Source organism: Triticum dicoccoides, chromosome 7B (genome assembly GCF_002162155.2).
Source record: "Triticum dicoccoides isolate Atlit2015 ecotype Zavitan chromosome 7B, WEW_v2.0, whole genome shotgun sequence".
Lineage (NCBI taxonomy): Eukaryota > Viridiplantae > Streptophyta > Magnoliopsida > Poales > Poaceae > Triticum > Triticum dicoccoides.
In genome coordinates, this window is record NC_041393.1 from 26383080 (window position 1) to 26401226 (window position 18147).

At 46.0% G+C, this 18147-nt stretch overlaps 1 protein-coding gene across 2 annotated transcripts; it reads right to left on the reverse strand.

Moving 5' to 3' along the window:
* Window positions 1–13655: 13655 nt before the first annotated feature.
* On the reverse strand, window positions 13656–17660 carry LOC119336560 (rRNA N6-adenosine-methyltransferase METTL5-like). 2 transcript variants are annotated; one of them, XM_037608607.1, is made up of 9 exons: window positions 17519–17660; window positions 17364–17420; window positions 16797–16894; window positions 16002–16071; window positions 15291–15339; window positions 14759–14847; window positions 14633–14680; window positions 14381–14440; window positions 13656–14156 (listed from the first exon to the last, which is right to left on the reverse strand). In XM_037608607.1, exons 1-9 carry the CDS (start codon window positions 17576–17578, stop codon window positions 14067–14069), a joined length of 621 nt encoding a protein of 206 aa, XP_037464504.1. In that variant the 5' UTR covers window positions 17579–17660; the 3' UTR covers window positions 13656–14066. The 2 variants fall into 2 exon arrangements, with proteins under 2 accessions (XP_037464504.1, XP_037464503.1); XM_037608606.1 differs by having other exon boundaries at window positions 13656–14185; window positions 17519–17659.
* Window positions 17661–18147: the final 487 nt, after the last annotated feature.

The following is an 18147-nucleotide window of genomic DNA, read 5'->3' on the forward strand; positions in this document are numbered from 1 at the left end:
TCCGCCGGCGTGCATGTCTTCGCCTTATTCCGTTTCCAGGCACAGGCGATGTCTTACTGGCTCCCACAATGATAAGCCATCCATTGGCATATGTCGCACCTACCACCCGACACGGTGCCGTTGTCACTTCTTATCATCAAAATCTTTGCATTGTGTTGATGTTGAGCTTAATTTACAAAGTCGATGACTGTTTGTTAGGTCTCACTCTTCCTCTTGAGTAGATACGCCCAAGTGTATCTTGAATAATCATCCACAATCACCAAGCAATTCTTTCTACCCCCAAGACTATCAAAGGATGGAGGCCCAAAGAGATCCATGTGAAGGAGCTCCAAAGGCCTTGTCGAGTACATGATAGTCATGGGAGGGTGAGCCTTCTCATGTAACTTTCATTCAATACAGGCACTACAAGCATGATGCTTCGCAAAACTAACATTTGATAGTCCATGGACATGGTTCCCCTTGAGAAGACTTTGCAAAGATCTCATATTGACGTGGACTAAACGATGATGCCAAAGCCATCCCACGTCAACATTAGCCATTAGGCATGTCGCGGTCTTAGTGGGTCACTCCGAAAAATTAATCACATAAATACCATTCTCGACATGCCGAACAAAGGCTACTTTAAGAGTCTTGCTCCAAAAGAGGGCCACGAAATCAATATCAAAGAAAGTGGTAAAGCCCATGAGTGCAAGTTGACTTACAGAAAGTAAATTGTATGCAAGGGACTCAACAAGCATGACTTTCTCGATCGACAGATCATGAGAAATGACAACCTTGCCAAGACCCAATACCTTAGAAGACGAGGCATCACCCCATTCGACATTGGTGGGCATAGATGAAACTTTGTGCACGTACACCACCAAGTCCTTGATTCCTGTCATATGATTTGTGGCTCCACTATCGAGCAGCCATGATCCCCCACCAGAATCAAACACATACAAGAGATGAATGCTTGGTTTTAGGTGCCCATTTTGTAATGGGTCCTTTGATGCTAGCAACAAAGGTCTTAGGAACCCAAATAGACCATTCGATGTACTCATAAGAAGAACCAACAAATTTGGCATAAACAGGCCCATCACTAGCACGGCATAACACATAAGAAGGGTTAAAGTCGCCGGCTTTGTTGGAAGGAGTGGCATTGCCCTTCTTGACACCACCACCCTTCATATTGTTCTTCTTCTCCTTAGGATTACCCTCTCCTTCCTTCACAAATGCTTGCTTGAGAGGAGGAGGTTGTTTGGTCTTGTCACTTTTCTTCTTCTTCTTGGACTTGGGTGCAAACCCAATCCCCTCCTTGGCAACAACTTCCTTTTGATTGCTCAAAAGGTCGTTGAGGTTCTTCTCACCTTGTATGCACGACACAAGGCCTTTCTCAAGTTGCTCCTTCAACTTGGCATTCTCCTCCACAAGATGCGCATGCTCACAACATGGGGTTGCATTATCAACTAAAACCATATGTGGAAATGTGGCTTTCTCCTTGGTTAGCCTCACTTGGAGTTAATCATGAGACTCTTTGAGGCTAGCATGAACACTCTTCAAGGCCTTGTGAGCCTTGTAAAGTAGGTCAAATTCCTCCTTGAGTCTAGCATGGTCAACCTCAAGTTTGGCCTTCTCGAAATTTAGCACATGAGGGACAACAAGAGCATGATCAAGATCTTTCTTTAATTTAGCATGATCATCATTGTGTGACTCCTCAAGAGCTAAACAATTACCACGCTCTTCCTCAAGCGCATTAGACAGATCCGATATCTCATCGGCATAGTCATGACTATGCCCTTCCATCTTAGAGATGGTCTCTTCGTGAGACTCAATAATGTCATTGGCTTCACCAAGTTGTTCCAATAGAGAAATGAAGTGCTTCTTGGTTTTAGCTTTGAGCTTTCCCATAAAAGACTCAAATTCATTCTCCTCCTCCTTCACCCCCTCACTTTCATCAATGCAATCCATCGAGGAAGGATTAGTAGTGATGGTAGTCTTGATGTTGGGGGTTACCTTGCTGGTGGCTTTAGCTATGAGGCACTTGGCGGTGATGTTCTCGTTGGGTGAATCAAAGAGGGACACTCGTGGAGTTGTTGCAATGGCAACGGAGGCCATGGAAACCGTCTCACCATCTTCATCATCATCATCCTCATTGTACTCTTCTTGTGCGACCAACCCCTTGGGAGGAGTCTCCTTGATGAAGTTGTCCTTGTTGGGGAAAGACTTGGCCTTCTCTTTTCGGATAAGCTTGCCACCATTGTCTTCCCTCTTCTCGTATGGGAAATCCACAACAAAGTGACTCACATTTCCACAATTATAGCATGTCCTCACACGTTGCTTGCCCTTGGTGCCACTTGAGTTGTTCTTGTTGAAGTTGGGCCTTGTGTTCTTCTTGTTGCCCCAAAATTGCCTTGAAGCAAGAGCCATGTGCTCATGATAGGCATATTTGGTGTCTTCGGGGCAACTCTCCTCTTCTTCCTCTTCATCCTCTTCTTCCGCACTAGCCTTGGCCTCCAAAGAAATGTTGGGCTTCTTTGATCGAGCACGCAATACTGCATTATCGGCGGTCTGGTCCAAGATCCTCATTGCAACAAACTCATCCAACACTTCACTTGAGGACAAGGCGTGGAAGTCCGGCCTTTGACGGATGACGGAGGACATGGCCTTGTGGTAAGGCATTATGGTCTTGAGAAACTAGCGTTTATACAATTGTAATATGTATCCTTGCTCCCATGATATCGGAGTGAGACCACGAGAGTAGTTAATCTTTGATAGAGCTCTCGAGGTTCTTCATCCTCAATCATGGCAAACTCATCGGCTTCATCTTGCACCACTTCAAAGTTTGAGCGTTGAATGCTCACACTTCCCTTGTACAAGGATACAACATGCTCCCATGCTTCCTTGGCTACGGTGAAAGGTCGGAGACGTGCAATATCTTCAGGAGGAATAGCTTCTTGGAGAATGAAGAGAGTGTACTCCTTGAATTGATGATCCGCGGCTTCTCTATGAGTGAAGTTGCTTGGATCGAGCGGGTAGAAACCTTGCTCAGTAATTCTCCAAAGATTAGTAGAACTATGATTTAAATGACTTTTAAAGCGATACACCCAAGCGGCAAAATCCTCGTTTTCCACAAGCTTTGGAGGAGGACCAACATGATTCATGTGCGTGGAGGGAACTGATAACCCACAAGTATAGGGGATCAATTGTAGCCTCTTTCGATAAGTAAGAGTGTCGAACCCAACAAGGAGCTAAAGGTAGAACAAATATTCCCTCAAGTTCCATCGACCACCGATACAACTCTACGCACGCTTAACGTCCGCTTTGCCTAAAACAAGTATGAAACTAGAAGGACTTTGTAGGTGTTGTTGGATAGGTTTGCAAGAATATAAAGAGCACGTAAATATAAACTAGGGGCTCTTTAGATAAACAAGCAATAAAGTTAGTATAACGAGTGTGGAAAAGTGGTGGTAGGAGTTGCGAAATTGTCCCTAAGCAATTGACTCCTTTACTAGACCGATAGCAAGTTTCATGTGGGAGAGGCCACTGCTAGCATGTCATCCCTGACTTGGAATTCTATGCACTTATGATTGGAACTATTAGCAAGCATCTGCAACTACTAACGTTCATTAAGGTAAAACCCAACCATATCATTAAGACATATTGGTCCCCCTTCAATCCCGTATGCATCAATCTCTATGCTAGGTTGAAGCTTCTATCACTCTTGCCCTCCAATACATAGTCCTATCAACATACAACTAACCCTATGGTGTGATCCACGCACGCGCTCATATGATGGGCACCAAAGGACAGCAACATAACCACAAGCAAATTAAACCAATCATAGCAATTCATCAATTACCGATAGGACAATGAAAATCTACTCAGACAGCATAGGATCGCAACACATCATTGGATACTAATATGAAGCATAAAGCACCATGTTCAAGTAGAGGGTACAGCGGGTTGCGGGAGATTGGACCGCTAAATATAGATGGGGGAAGGTGATGGAGATGTTGGTGAAGATGATAGAGGTGTTGGTGTAGATCGCGGTGATGATGATGGCCCCCGGCGGCGTTCCGGCGCCATCGGAAGCGAGAGGGAGAGAGCCCCCTCCTTCTTCTTCTTCTTCCTTGACCTAATCCCTAGGTGGGAGAAGGGTTTCCCCTCTGGTCCATGGTCTCCATGGTGTGGGAGGGGTGAGAGCCCCTCCGAGATTGGATCTGTCTCTCTGTCTCTCTCTGTTTCTGTGTTCCTCTCTGTTCCAGATTCTTGCCTTTCACCGTTTCTTATATTCCCAGAGATCCGTAACTCTGATTGGATTGTCCATTGGACACGATTTTTATCCGGATATTGGCTTTCTTGCGGCAAAAGAAGGGTACCAACCGCCTTACGGAGTGGCCACGAGGGTCAGGGCACGCCCACCCCCCTGGGGCGCGCCCCCTGCCTCGTGGGCCACTCTAGCATCGTCTCGCGTTGATTCTTCTTCCCAAAAATCATAAATATTCCAAAAATATTCTTCCATTTGGACTCTGTTTGATATGGGTTTTCTGCGAAACATAAAACATCCAACAGGCAAGAACTGGCACGGGGCACTGGATCAATATGTTAGTCCCAAAAATAGTATAAAAAGTTGCCAGAAGTATATGAAAGTTGAATAATATTGGCATGGAACAATCAAAAATTATAGATACGAGGGAGATGTATCAGGAACCGGTCCTCTATAGGTAAGAGGAGGTTCAACATGGGCAAACATGCCACTCCCACTCCTACCACTTGGCAAAGGAACTTGCTCACTATTAGCTTCCCCCTTTTTGGAGTTAGCATCCGCCACCTTGTTAGTGGGATCAACCACTTCCAATGGTTCTGTGGATGATTTAAGGCCATCAAGAAACTCCTAAAACATGCCTTTAACCTCGGCCATCATGGAGGTTTTCAATGTGTCCAAAGCCGCATTGAACTCCTCACGAGAGACCAAGGATCCCCCATCGGCCATAGACGAGGACGGATTCACACCGGGGTGCCCCTCCCCCTTGTCTCCGATGCCAACCATACTCTTCGGATGGTAAAGTCCTTAATAAAGAGATGAAGCTCTGATACCAATTAAAAGGATCGATATGGTTGACTAGAGGGGGTGAATAGGCAACTAACATTTTTTTTGTTTTTCTTGACCAAATTAAACTTAGCATCGAATTAGGTTGTCTAGATGTGCAACTAGGTGAGCAACCTATATGATGAAACAACAACAAGCACACAAGCAAGCACGGGATACGACACAATGAAAGCTTGCACAAGTAAAGGTAAGAGATAACAAGAGTGGAGCTGGAGGAGACGAGGATGTGTTACTGAAGTTCCTTCCCTTTGAGAGGAAGTCCGTCTCCGATGGAGCGGTGTGGAGGCACAATGCTCCCCAAGAAGCCACTAGGGCCACCGTATAGGGATCATTCAAGGGGAAGTGAACAAGTACATCAGCCACTACTCACAAGTGACCAAACGCACTCAAAGTGGGATGGGAGTCGCAACTCATGTAAGCTAGATTGCCTCATCTTGTCATCCATTGTATATGCTTCTTGTGTTTGCATTCTCGTGCTCATACATATGTTGTTTTCTAGACGGTGGTGGCGACCACTATGTATCCCGAGTTGGAGAAGAAGCCATTTACTTTTAGCCATTGTTGGGTCATATTAAATGGCAAGCCGAAGTGGAACCAAGTTGTGGCTGATCTCAAGTCCGGCAAGAAGAGGAATGATGGCTCAAGCTCCAACCAATCAATTGGGTTGGACGATGAAGAGGACGATGTTGTCATGAAGAATGGAAAAGCCACCATGCCAAAGGACAACCACCAAGTCATGGGAAACAAGTGGGAGAAGGCACGTGCCGCCTATGATGTCGTGTCTACCAAAATGTCGTCAACATGGATAGGCATTTTTCTGTGAGGGAGAGCAAGAAGGAGGACAGGTACAAGCTCATGTTGGATGCGCAAAAGGAAAGGATGGAGTGGGACCAGAAGAGCGCGGAGAAGAAGTTGGAAATTCAGAGGGAGAAGATCGAGTTGGAGAAGCAACAATCGGCAATCAAATGGGAGCTCGAGAAGTCCAAGACATTTGATGACATAGAGCTCGAGAAGGAAAGGTTGCAACTCGCACGGGACGTGGAAGATGCAAGGATCATTTGGCGGACGAGACCCTCTATGATGAGCATTCCAAGAAGTGGCGTGTGGACAAGAAGATGGGGATCAACGACCGTAGAAAGTACGAGGCAGCGAGGGCAGCTGCATCCCGGATGCAGGCAGAGGAGGCAGCCCGGATGTAGGCGGAGCAGGTAGCCCGGATGCAGGAGGAGCAGGCAGCCCGGATGCAAGAGGATCATGCAGCCCGGATTCAGGCGGAGCAGGACGACCAGGACATATTTCGCTCGGAGCACGCGCCTAGCTAGTGATCCGAGGCCATCCGTCACCCTCGGACATTGATTTCATTTTGCCAAGTCCGGTTTGTTGAACTATAATTTGCTTTGCTTTGTTTCGAACTTGGGCATTCGAACAGTTTGTACTGTATGATCGACGTGCATGGATCGCATGGATTTAAGGATCGAAATTTGTGGTATGTGGATGTGCGGTGCAACATTTGAGGGGTGCCCGGTCAGTGCTCGCGAACGCGTGCGGGCGCGTCTGCGGGCAATTGAGGGGCAGGATTTGCCAAGTCAGGTTGTAAATGTTCTTATAGATTAATAAAGCTACAATGGCAGATTCAAAGTGTTGGAAATCAGCTGACATGCAACGTACGCATCAAGCAAACATAGAAACAGAATAAAGCAGCTTAACGTTGAGGCCCTCGTCCAACCTCAGTCATGGTAGATTTATTTTAGAGAATAGGTGCTTACCCATTTTAGCAAACTGAAGCCCTTGAAAGTTTATAAACCATGTCTCAAACAAAGAAATAAATGACACAAACACACGATACAAACCCCGCAGGCGCCTTGGCTCAAAAGCCGAACATAACATAAAATAGTTGGTGATGAAATCCCTCGGACGCCTCAACAATCGGGGATATTGCCATGAACCATGGCATGAACACGAAGCTTTGTGCAGAGAACCTCAATCGCTTACGCCTCAAGTGGTTTGTTTAGTAGCTTCCACAACTGTAAGGAAATAGTCAATTTGTAAAGGCGACTAATAGGCGCCGGTCGACCGGCCCAAATTGGGCCGGTCTACCCGCAGCCATATTACGCAATTATTGTGAACCGTCTTATTCGCCCTCTAAGCATCTTCAACCTCACGGATCTCACTGGAATAATCCCCCTGCCGTGTCGCATCTCACAACACACCCAGCTCTCCACTCCTCCATCTCCCCACCGCGTCGTGCACCACCAGTGTGCTGCAGAGCACCGCTGGCTGCAACTCCACCATTGTTGGCTCCGCTCTCGCCGCCGTTTAGATGTAGCTCCTCTAACGACCATTGCAGCAAAGCAAAAATTTCGATCCAGCAAAAGAACGTCGTTGGTCGAAGCAAAAAGCCAGCGCCGGTCACAGCAAACCCATCACCTCAGCATCTTGCCACCCAATATTGCTGGTTCCAGCAAAAACAAACAACAAATCCAGCAAAAATCAATGCCGGTTGTAGCAAAAACCATGCCACCGACGCAGATGGTGGTAAAAAAATGGTTGGATCCAGCAAAAACAGAACACGATGGAAAAAAAGATTGCCCGGTTCCAGCAAACAAAGGATGATGATAGCGAAAGAATTGGCTGGATCCAGCAAAAACAGAACACGGTGGAAACAAAAAGGAGCACCGGTTCCAGCAAACAAGGATGGTGGTAGCAAAAAAGTTGTCTAGATCCAGCAAAAATAGGACATGGTGGAAGCAAATTTTGGAGTTGTTTCCGGCAAAAATAGTCTAGTTCCAGCCAAAAAAAACACCGTCTCCATCATCGGTCGCCCAGTCGCTATGAGCGTCTATTCCAGCATCTGCAAAAAAAACCATGGTTGAAGCATTCCATGCCGCCAATCCCAGCATTTGGCACCGTCAGATGCAGCACGTCGTGGCCGCAGTTGCCTTGGGCGGCAAGCCACGAGGCGTTGCTGAAAAAAGAGCATTAGTGTCGGCTAGGTGTCAAGCATGCGAAGATGCCCCACTCCCCCAGCTTCGCTCAACCTCCCAAGCATGATGCCCTCGCGTCTGGCTTGCCTCTCAGCTAGCAGCCATTGTTGATTTGGGGTAGGATTAAAGGAGGAGCATTGTTCGGCTTGACGGCGGCGAGAAGCTAGGGGCTAGGATGCGGCAATAGACATAGATTGGGGGAAAATGAGTGGCGATAGATGGTATACGCGTGAGAGGATAAAAAACACTTTAGCAGTGGGTGGGGCCTGGCAGAACACGTGGCTTAGCACAGGGTGGCTGGATAGCACAGGATCCACGATGCACCCGAGTCCGGCTGAGTGTTCAGCCGGTGCACCGAGTATAAACATTACCCATTTGTAAAGGCTATCAGCCGAGTGTTTAAGGAAAGTGCCTTCAATAAGCGCTTTGTTACGGATTTGCCATAAAGACCACAAAATCAAAGCAACAAAATCCAGGCAACACGTTTAGGAAGGCCCTAGAGCCTCCCACTAAGGGTGTGAAATGCGACAAAGGAAGAAGGTGCCCAACTTCACGTAGTAACATTTCTCATGCATCCCCACATAAATTGGGCCATGGTACAAGAGAAGAAGATATAATTTATGTCTACCGTAGCCCCACAGAGAGGACATAGACCACTTGCTTCCACTCTGGACGGAAGTCTATCACGAACAAGCTGCCAAGGCAAAACCTTGATCTTAACGGGCAGCTTCGCCATCCAAATGTCCATGACCTGAAATTGAGCAGCCCCATGATGAAGCGCCTTATACAAAGACTTGGTGGAAAACTGGTCTGAGACTTCAAGTTTCCACCAGAAAGAATCAACTTCATATGATGGACGGCAGCCCCTTAACCGGACCGTGAGTTATTGCCATTCCTCAGCTTCGAGGGGACCAAGCGATTGCCGGAACGCAGGACTCCACTGTTCGTTCTTCCAAATGTCGCTAACAAGAGCATTTGGAGAACCATTACTAGCAAAAGCCGCGGGAATCAGTTGCTAATGGTTGGGCCAAGGCAAAAGTCCAACCAAAAATTTGTTGACCGACTATACCGGTATGAACTCCACCAACCCGCAGAACAAGATGAACCTTTGAAATGGACTTCCAGAACGGAGAACCATGATGGGAGGAGGCATAGACAGGGCTGCATGCTGAAGGTATTTGTGTCTGATAATATCGAGCCAAAGACCACCTTCCCCTCTCAAAATTGTCCAAGCCCACTTGGCCATGAGGCACCAATTCTTGTGCTTGTGCTTGGTGTTTAAAATACCCAAGCCCCCAACCATTAGGGGCACAAATGGTGCTCCATTGCATCATTTGGTATTTTTGTTTGCCTAGTTCTTTACCCCAGAAAACCCTAGAGTGTGTGACATGGAATTTAGCATGAACCCAGCCCGAAGCAAGAAAAACACATGTGATAAACATAGGCAAACTCGATAACCATGCATTAATCGATGCTATCGGAAGATTGATTATCTACCCACCTAGGGTTTTATGTGGCCAGCCACTTTGTCAATGATAAACAAAAAGTCTTCGATCGCTAGGCGCTTGTTGGTAACTGGCATGCCTGGGTACTTAATTTGCAAGGGCCCAAGTTTACACTTCATCATTGGGGCAGCTCGCAATTTGTCTTCCAAACTCCCCTTGATGACATACACTTCACCTTTTTCAAAGTTGGTCTTGAGCCCAGACATGGATCCAAAACACATCAGGATAAATTTTTTGTTTACCAGATTGACCAGATCGTTCTTAGTAATAATGAGCGTGTCGTCAGCATACTAAAGATGTGTGACTCCACCCTCCCGAATTTCCGGGAACACTATGTGAATATGGCCTGCCATAGCACCCTCTAAGATAACAGCCAGAGCGTCCACAACTATATTGAACATGAGGAAGATATCGGATCACCTTGCCAAACTCCCCTCAAGTTTCTAAACAAAGGGCCTGGCTCACCATTGATACTAGTGGCAGTTTGGCCACTTCTAACTAATTGCATAATCCAGCTCACCCAGAGTGGATCAAAGCTGTTCTGGCGCATAAGTCCTTCCAAAACTCCCAATTCACGCAATCATACGCTTTCTCAAAATCTTGCTCAAGGATGAACACGGCCTGTTTTTTCAGGTGTACTGAGTGTAGCACCTCATGGAGAACCAAAAATGCCTTCAAGGATACTTCTTCCTCGAATAAAGGTAGACTGGCTCTAATCTATAACCTGATTTGCCACCGGAGATAGTTGTGTGTCAAATCCTTTGACAAGTAGTCTAAATCCTACATTGATCAAACCAATGGGTTGAAGTTGTTTCATAAGGTCCGCCCCTATAACTTTAGGAAGCAATGTTATTATCGCATAGTTTAACCGCTTGATGCCAATCCTACCTTTGGTGAAGTCATCAAGTAGTTCAAACAATTGGGGGTTCACCATGGGCCAAAATATCTTATAAAAAGTGACTGGGAACCCATATGGTGTGGGCGCAGTATTAGTACGTGTGGAAGATAGAAAGTAAAAGGAAGTTCGTTTTGGGAGGAGTTCATGCCTTCTTCAAACTTTCGGGAGGCTAAGCGCTCTTGCCAAAAAGTCTGGCTCAGCCTACAAAGAATAACTTTGCCCTCTTGCCCTGGATCAAAGAGTGCCACACTGTCGATAAGCGGAGTATCTCATTCGAGAGAACACATCAGCATTGATGTATGGAGAGGGCAATGGGCACAACCACCTCATCGCAAGAAGCTACCAATAGACAACCACTACATGACACAACCTGCAGGACAAGATCACCAAAGTCGTGGTGCATGATATTGGGCAACAACGCCACCCAACAGAGCCAGAACTCAATAAACACGTGCTCACCTCACCACCATGTCATTGTGGATGGAGAGGGGGACCTTACGCCCTCATTCCAGGATTGTGGGCCCGGACCCATCAACAATCATCGACAATCATGTTTCACTACAAGAATTTTGTCGCCAATCCTAATATTTCCGTCATGGATCTGTGACAAGCTCAAGGCCTCCAAACGAGATATGCAATGAAACATTCATATAATTGTCACCATATATTAAAAGTTGAAAGCACCATAGGTATATGACCCTATAGGATGGCAGGACCCATATGTCACAACATGTGGGCTTGCATGTCAGATCACACGAAGTTGCCGACTAAATGGTACCACAAATTGGCTGGCCACAAAAGTTAGACCATGTAGATCATGCATGTAGGATTGTGTGGGGTCCACATGTCATCCAAGGCCCTCATAACCATAATCGTGAAATAAACTTTAAGCTCAATCTTATGGGGTCATAACATAATCCCATGCTAATTTTCATAATTCTTAGATCACATTTAGATTTAGAAAAATGAAAGCCAATAAGATGCATGTAAGGTTTGAATTTCACAAAGATTTGAGTTATTTATACATTTTCTTGATATGAGCTAAGAACTTAAATACTTACTTGAGAATGAATTTAGAGACCTTATTTGAGGAACATGTAATTGAAATTTGAATACATCCACCCAACAGCTAGAAATTTTTATTCAATACCTGAATATTTTAGTAAATTACCTAGCTAGATTTTTTACATTAATAATAATAATATGTTATGATACGTTGCGTGTAGAATTTTCTTTTGGGTCTTTCACAAAAAAAAGAATATTTTTTGGATAGTTTTCGATAAATATTTAAGGGTACCTTACCTTGCTGCGATGGTGTTGAAATGGAGTACCCGCGGCAAATCGCGTGGTGTGTAAGATGCTTGCATTGTGCGACGCGACCTCGGCGGTGGAGTGCCCGCACGAACAAGGCCGCGCGGGCTTGCTGTCAACTGTGATGTCGTTGGCGAGAAACAAGTGTAGGATCTAAAATCAATCACCTCTGTCGAGTCATCCTCCGGGCGCCCAACATGGTCTGGTCATCAGTGCCTGTCTACACCAGTGATCGATCGGTTGAACGCTGCTCGCTAGTGGTAGCAACGTATCGGGCCGGGGCAAGGCCGGCCGGCGCCACGGCGAAGCGGAGCCATCATCAATCACGTCACCGTCACGGCCCGGTCACGTCACGTCGTGCACTTGTGACGTCGCGATCCCTTGCCGCACCGGTGAGAAAGCTGACCGTATGACTGAATGATTGAGCAGTAGGCACCGGGCTATATAATCATCAGCAGATAAACTTTGGCATTGGCAACGCGGATGTAAAAGGCCAGCAATGTGGCCGGCAGATGCATGCGGCTCACCAGTGAGAGTGAGAAGCAAGCCGGGCGTGTGCGTGTGTGCGCTACTGCGGCCACTGTGGTGGTTGCTGCGTGCGGTACGCCAGTGCGATCCTGGCACCGCACAGCACATAATAAAAGTTGGCAGATCTCCCTCCCACTGTGACCTGCACCCGCTTTATGTGAACCACCCGCCGGGCAGGCAGGCGTATATGCGCGCGCGTGGCGCACGAGGCAGGCAGGCAGACAGGGGCGAATGAACAGCTGACCCTTTGTGAGTGGAACGTACGTAGCTAACATTCATCTTTTATATCTAAATAACAAGCCCTCACTAACATATTTCTCTCAACATGCAAGTATGCCACTTCATCATTCAACAAGCATAATAAAAGGCCCACATCAACATGCGACTATGGATATTAAAAATCCACTTCAACATGCAAACATGCATGTAAAACCCATTCTATTATGATATTTATATTTAATTCTTATATACTTCAAAAAATGATTATTTCAATATTGATTTCAAGTAACCGAAACCTTAATAGAATATTACAAAATATTTCCGCAACAACGCGCGGGGCATCATCTAGTATCGTATGTACCCACGGGCCAGCGCGCATGTCATCACCTGCCTGCCTCCAGAATCGACGATCGTAAGTCTGTAGGTAGTATATATCTGGATATTAGCTGATGGAGTTGGAGCACTTGGACGGTCCTTTTCGTTTGTTTTCCAAGGAGGAAGTCGCGCGAATTCCTGCGTCAAATTATGCTACAGGTGCTCATGCACTGCCAGACTTCCCCCCGGTTCAACTTTCATCGTGAACACCTGACTCCACCATGACGGTGCCATTGCCATGCATCAAGAGGAATAGACCAGCGTGCCTGCCTCTCCACCTTCTCCCATGACTTTCCATCGTGCTCTCAGGAAAAGGACTGCCCAAGAACGCCGCACCACATGGCATCCTAATCTTGTTACGGAAGCCCTGTGCTCTCTTCTCTCTCTACATGCATGCATGTGGAAAATCCGTGACATTATATCCACGTAGACGTAGTACACCTCAGTAATGGGTGTGGTCTACTGCGACCAACCATTTGTCATCGCCCTCCTCTGTGCAAGTCAACTGTTCGAAACAAATTGCCGAGGCTGTAGCCAAGATGTGGTGCGTCCCCCGGTACCAAAATTTATAAAAGACTAACAGTTTGTCTAATTCACATCTAGATGTTTTTTAAGGATGTCACGTCTAAGCTCCCACAAATATATAATGCATCAACAAGAAACAAAAAAAACTTGAACAAAAAAAATAGATCACAATCAGAGTGAAAATCAGCTTAGATGTGACATAACTATGCCACATCTAGATGTGTCCTAGACAGACCCACAAAGACTAAAATGTTTAGCAAAACAATGTCGTGTGTTCTACAAAAGGAAAAAAAAACAGATGAGTGTACGCTGTGAATTACTCGCAGCAAAAATTTCCACTTTGTAGAGAGTAACTGGGCGCAGAGACGATGCTCGCCGATTTAACGCTGAATTTTGTTCCCAGACGCTGTTTTTCTCTGATAGTAGGAGTATAGAACAAGAAAAAACTGAACAAGTGCTGGTACAGAGAGAGCACCAATCCTGCCTGCCAATGTGCCGGAAAGCCCTATCACTGCCCAGGGTGGGTATGGCTGCTGATCTACTGGGGTTTTCTTCTTCTAGCAAGTCCAGCCATCACGCTGTGGTGGTTCAACAAGCGTGATGTCACGGCCTCGTCACATTGCCGCGTCATGCTAGGCTGCTAGCTTGCCCTTTCGTCTCGAGCTTGTGGGACGAAGCGCCACAGATCGACTGCAATATCGAGCTCCTTTTGCTTGTGGAACCTGTAGGTCCGAGGTAGATCATAGCGCAGCTGTAACAAGGAGAAAAAGGAGCACGTTGCAGGTATTACCACAGCAGGTGCGAAACAAAAGACATGGTTTGGGCCCAGAATCCTGAATGCAGAATAACCTTCCCATGAAAAACAAAAAGTACTTCTCTATCCTGGTTTTAAGCAAGACAAGAAAGGCTGGCTCATAGTGTATTTTCTCTGTTCAAATGACATTACCTCACACAGAACTTCAGCACTGACTGCGTTGCCATTACGCAGGGCTGCCTTCTTGATGTACTAAAAGATCAGAAGCACGAAAAGGAAGTGAACACTAGATGAACATTTCTTCCACATGAATGTACAAAATGAAAAACATATAAATATTGACTATGGTTAGGTTCATCGTGTGTAGAATGGAGTAATTCCTTTTGGAGGTACAGTGTTCTCTACAAAGAAGGCACTAAAGATTTGCACGGCAGAAAAACTTACTTCTCGTGTGGAAGTCTTGTGTAGAGAATAGACAGCTTGAGATGCAACCTGTGAATAATAAACAGATATTAAAGACTTACTACACTAGAACATCTTTCATTAACAGTAAACTGTTGCTCTGACAACCTTCAAGCCCATAGAAAGGAATTCCATGTCGGCTCCTTTTCTTTTTGTCCCAAAGGGAGGATTCATGACAACAGTGTCAACAAGAAGGCCTGCACCGTATCTCTTATAAGGAACTCAAAAGGTCATGGGTGCTTTTCAATGTTAAAAGCATCTGTATATGAGAACCAATGTAATTCATTTCACAAGAACCATATTTTACATGTGTTCCTTTTGCTAGCAAGATTATATTTCATCTACTTTCCTCACAAAAAAACATCATCTACTTTCTTTTACCTGCACAAGCTACACGAAATACTAATAATGGGAAGTGATCCTACCAGCTTAGAAAGGATGTTCAGCTAGGATACATTGGTAACAAAATGATGTCCTAGACATTATTTACTTATGTATTGAATATACAAAAAGGGCAGTAGAGAAGAATGATGCTGAAAAGAACTTCCACAATGGTAACAGAAAATAGTGTATGACAACCAATAGATCACTGAAGTTTCGATGAGCCTATACAAAATATGTTACCACTGAAGAAAAATACCTTTTAAATTTAAGTTCTTTATGTCACACTGAATTAAGTCGATATCCAGCTGCATAACAAAACATTTAATGAAAAGAAACATGTCATTCACATGTTAAAATATAGTATATCCTAGAAATATCAAGTTACTGCGTCAATCCTCTCACATACTACTTTCAGCTCTACCTCTATGTCACCAACATGTACTTAACCAGCAAACATAAGGATGTGACAGGATAGCTTAGGCGCTTAGCATGGTCATGGAGTACTGAATTCAAGATAACTTAGGTGAATTGTTTTCTGTGTTGAGGGGTGTGTTTCTGACCTGTATTGGAGTTCAGGGTTTTGAGGGGTAATGCACTTATCTCATATAGATACTACATTTAGGATCAACTCCAGAATTACATTCTCCTCACTAAAAAGAATCCTCTAGAACTGTATTTGGTACAAGCTAAGTCCCACAACCTTGTCCCTACGAATTTCTTAAGAAGCATATAATGTAACGCTAAAGGCAACAGAAAATGGGGACCAAAACAGCTTTCAGCTAACTGCACTTGCAAGTTGTTATCCTTTGATCAACTATAGTAAGCGCTTGAGATAATAGACCAAGAAGACCCACGGAAAATTCTGTGTGATGTTTGACTCATTATAGAGGGAAAAGAGTCAATATGAAGGTTTATTTGCTTCAAATAAAAGCAATTGTTGCAATTGGAAATGAAAGCAACAGCATACCTCTAGATCAGTAGCATTTTCTTGAGCAAGTTCAAGGGACTGGAGGTCAATATCAATACCAGTGACATGCCTGTCATTCCACAATCGTAGTGAATAAGATTAGGGATATCTAACAACAGAATAACAACAAAAATCGTAAGATACCCAACTGGTACACAAACACGTCGGTTTATAAGTTCATGACAATAATGGACAACTATTTCAAATATTGTGCAGTATATGAGTTTGTTACATGCCATGGGAATGATAGTGCCACATAATGATTGTTACGCAACATAATTTTGACCAGCATCTAGAAATTTCAAACAAAAAAATATGTGGTCAATTAAAGTATAATAATAATAGAAACAGTTTTATCTTCTTAGCTCTTCCGTACGAGTGATTAAGTTATAGACAGGGCACTAAGGGAGGTGGATCAGTGAGCCGGTATGGTAGTATACTGTCTAGTAAGATCAAATACTGGTAAATCAGCACATAAACATCATGAAGCAATGTACTGCCTACTAGTTAAACCCTTGGTGTGCCCCAAAACATGGTACTAGTTAAACCTTTAGAGTACACCTTATTCTGCACAATCAATCAACAAATCACGGCAGAGGTAACCACTCTTCAGTTCCCCATTTAGCTACTGTTTAAAGCAGGTGTGCGAATTATGGCACCGGAATTATAAAAATGACAACGCTATTGTACTGTTAAGGAGCGGAGATCTCTGCTGATACCACCTCAGAAGAAACGACTCTGAACAAGAACTGAAGAAAACGATCACCAAAATACTAAGAGCTTGAACGAACTCACTCAGCATCCAGCAGAGCACTCGCGACGGCCAGGGTACCACAGCCGCACCCAAAATCCGCCACCACTTTACCAGCTATGTCGTCGAAGCTGTTCTCGGCCTGACGGATTCACCAACTCACCATGAGAAAGATACAACAGAGGCACACAACCAGAATCACTAGAATTTCAGCATCCAAGCACGCCCAACAGGCCTAATTAGCTATCTGTCTACCTTATGGTTCAACATGCACTGTTTCAGATAAAAGTAGCCAGGCAAGACAAATCTAAAGGTTGAGGCACAACTTGCAAGCAGCTGAAAAATCAAACACTCCCAACTTTGTACTGCAAAAGAATTAAAGTGCGAGCAACAACATGTGCAGAATCTTGTATCGCAAAGCATGGAAGTCGCCACAAGCCTACTAGCCCACTGCCGGAGTAGCTTGCCGGTTTTGGGCATGGAGCCGCGGCCGCGCGCACTCGCGGGCGTCCAATTGCAGACACAATCGCATCACAGCAAGTACCAGGATCGCATCCATGCATAAAGCAAACAAAGGCATATATCGGAATCAATCGGGGCGGGGGCGCTACCGTGTAGAGCATCCTCGACGCGATGTGGGGGCCCGTCGCGTACTGCTCCAGCTCCACCTGCACCCACGGCCGCCGCCGGCGACGGCGGCGGCAAGCTCAGATAAGTTCATGCTTGTTCTGGAGGCGAATCGAGCGGCGGGGGCGGCGGAGGGTACCTTGGGGTCGGAGAACTGGGTCAGGCCCCCCAGCAGGCCCTCCAGCTGCTTCAGCTTCATCTCCTCCTCCTACCCTCGCCGTCGCCGTCACGGAGTTGGAGATGTTGCCTCTTTTCCTGCCGGCGAGCCAGTGGCGCCTCCGACGGCCAGAGGGCGGCCTTTTCCATCAGGGCTGGCCGTCGCAGGCCGGACCGCAATACCAGGCCTCTAGCCTGGCCCGCCTGTAAGGCCCAACACCAGCCCAAGAGCCCATCAAGCCCAACCTAAAATGAGCCCAGTACGAGCGGGTAGGAACTCGGAGAGGCGGATGGTCTCTCTCTCCTTCCTTTTCTGCTCGTGCCGTGCGGCGGCCGGTGGACTCGAGACCGCCGTCGCCGTCGGCATCGCCGCCGGTTGCTTCCCGCTCTCTCCGTCCGCGCCGCCAGCGAGACGGGCTCTTCCCGTGGGCGACGGTGCACGTAGTAGGTATGTGCCGCTTGCTCGTCCTCGCCCCAGTTCTTCGCCTTTGCGCTTGAGCAAGCAGCATTTTTTTTCCTTGCAAATTAGCTAGGTTTCTTCCCCTCCACAAAAAGGGGTTCGATTTTGTTTCCGCGCGTGATAATTTGAGCTCGCAGCTTCCTTCATCTTCG

Coding starts and splice junctions, on each gene's coding strand:
- LOC119336560 (XM_037608606.1), bottom strand. CDS start 17,578: ATGAAGCTGAAGCAGCTGGAGGGCCTGCTGGGGGGCCTGACCCAGTTC. Junction 16,895..17,363: donor CGTCGAGGATGCTCTACACG/GTAGCGCCCCCG, acceptor TGAATCCGTCAG/GCCGAGAACAGCTTCGACGA. Junction 14,186..14,380: donor GTGCTGAAGTTCTGTGTGAG/GTAATGTCATTT, acceptor TCCTTGTTACAG/CTGCGCTATGATCTACCTCG.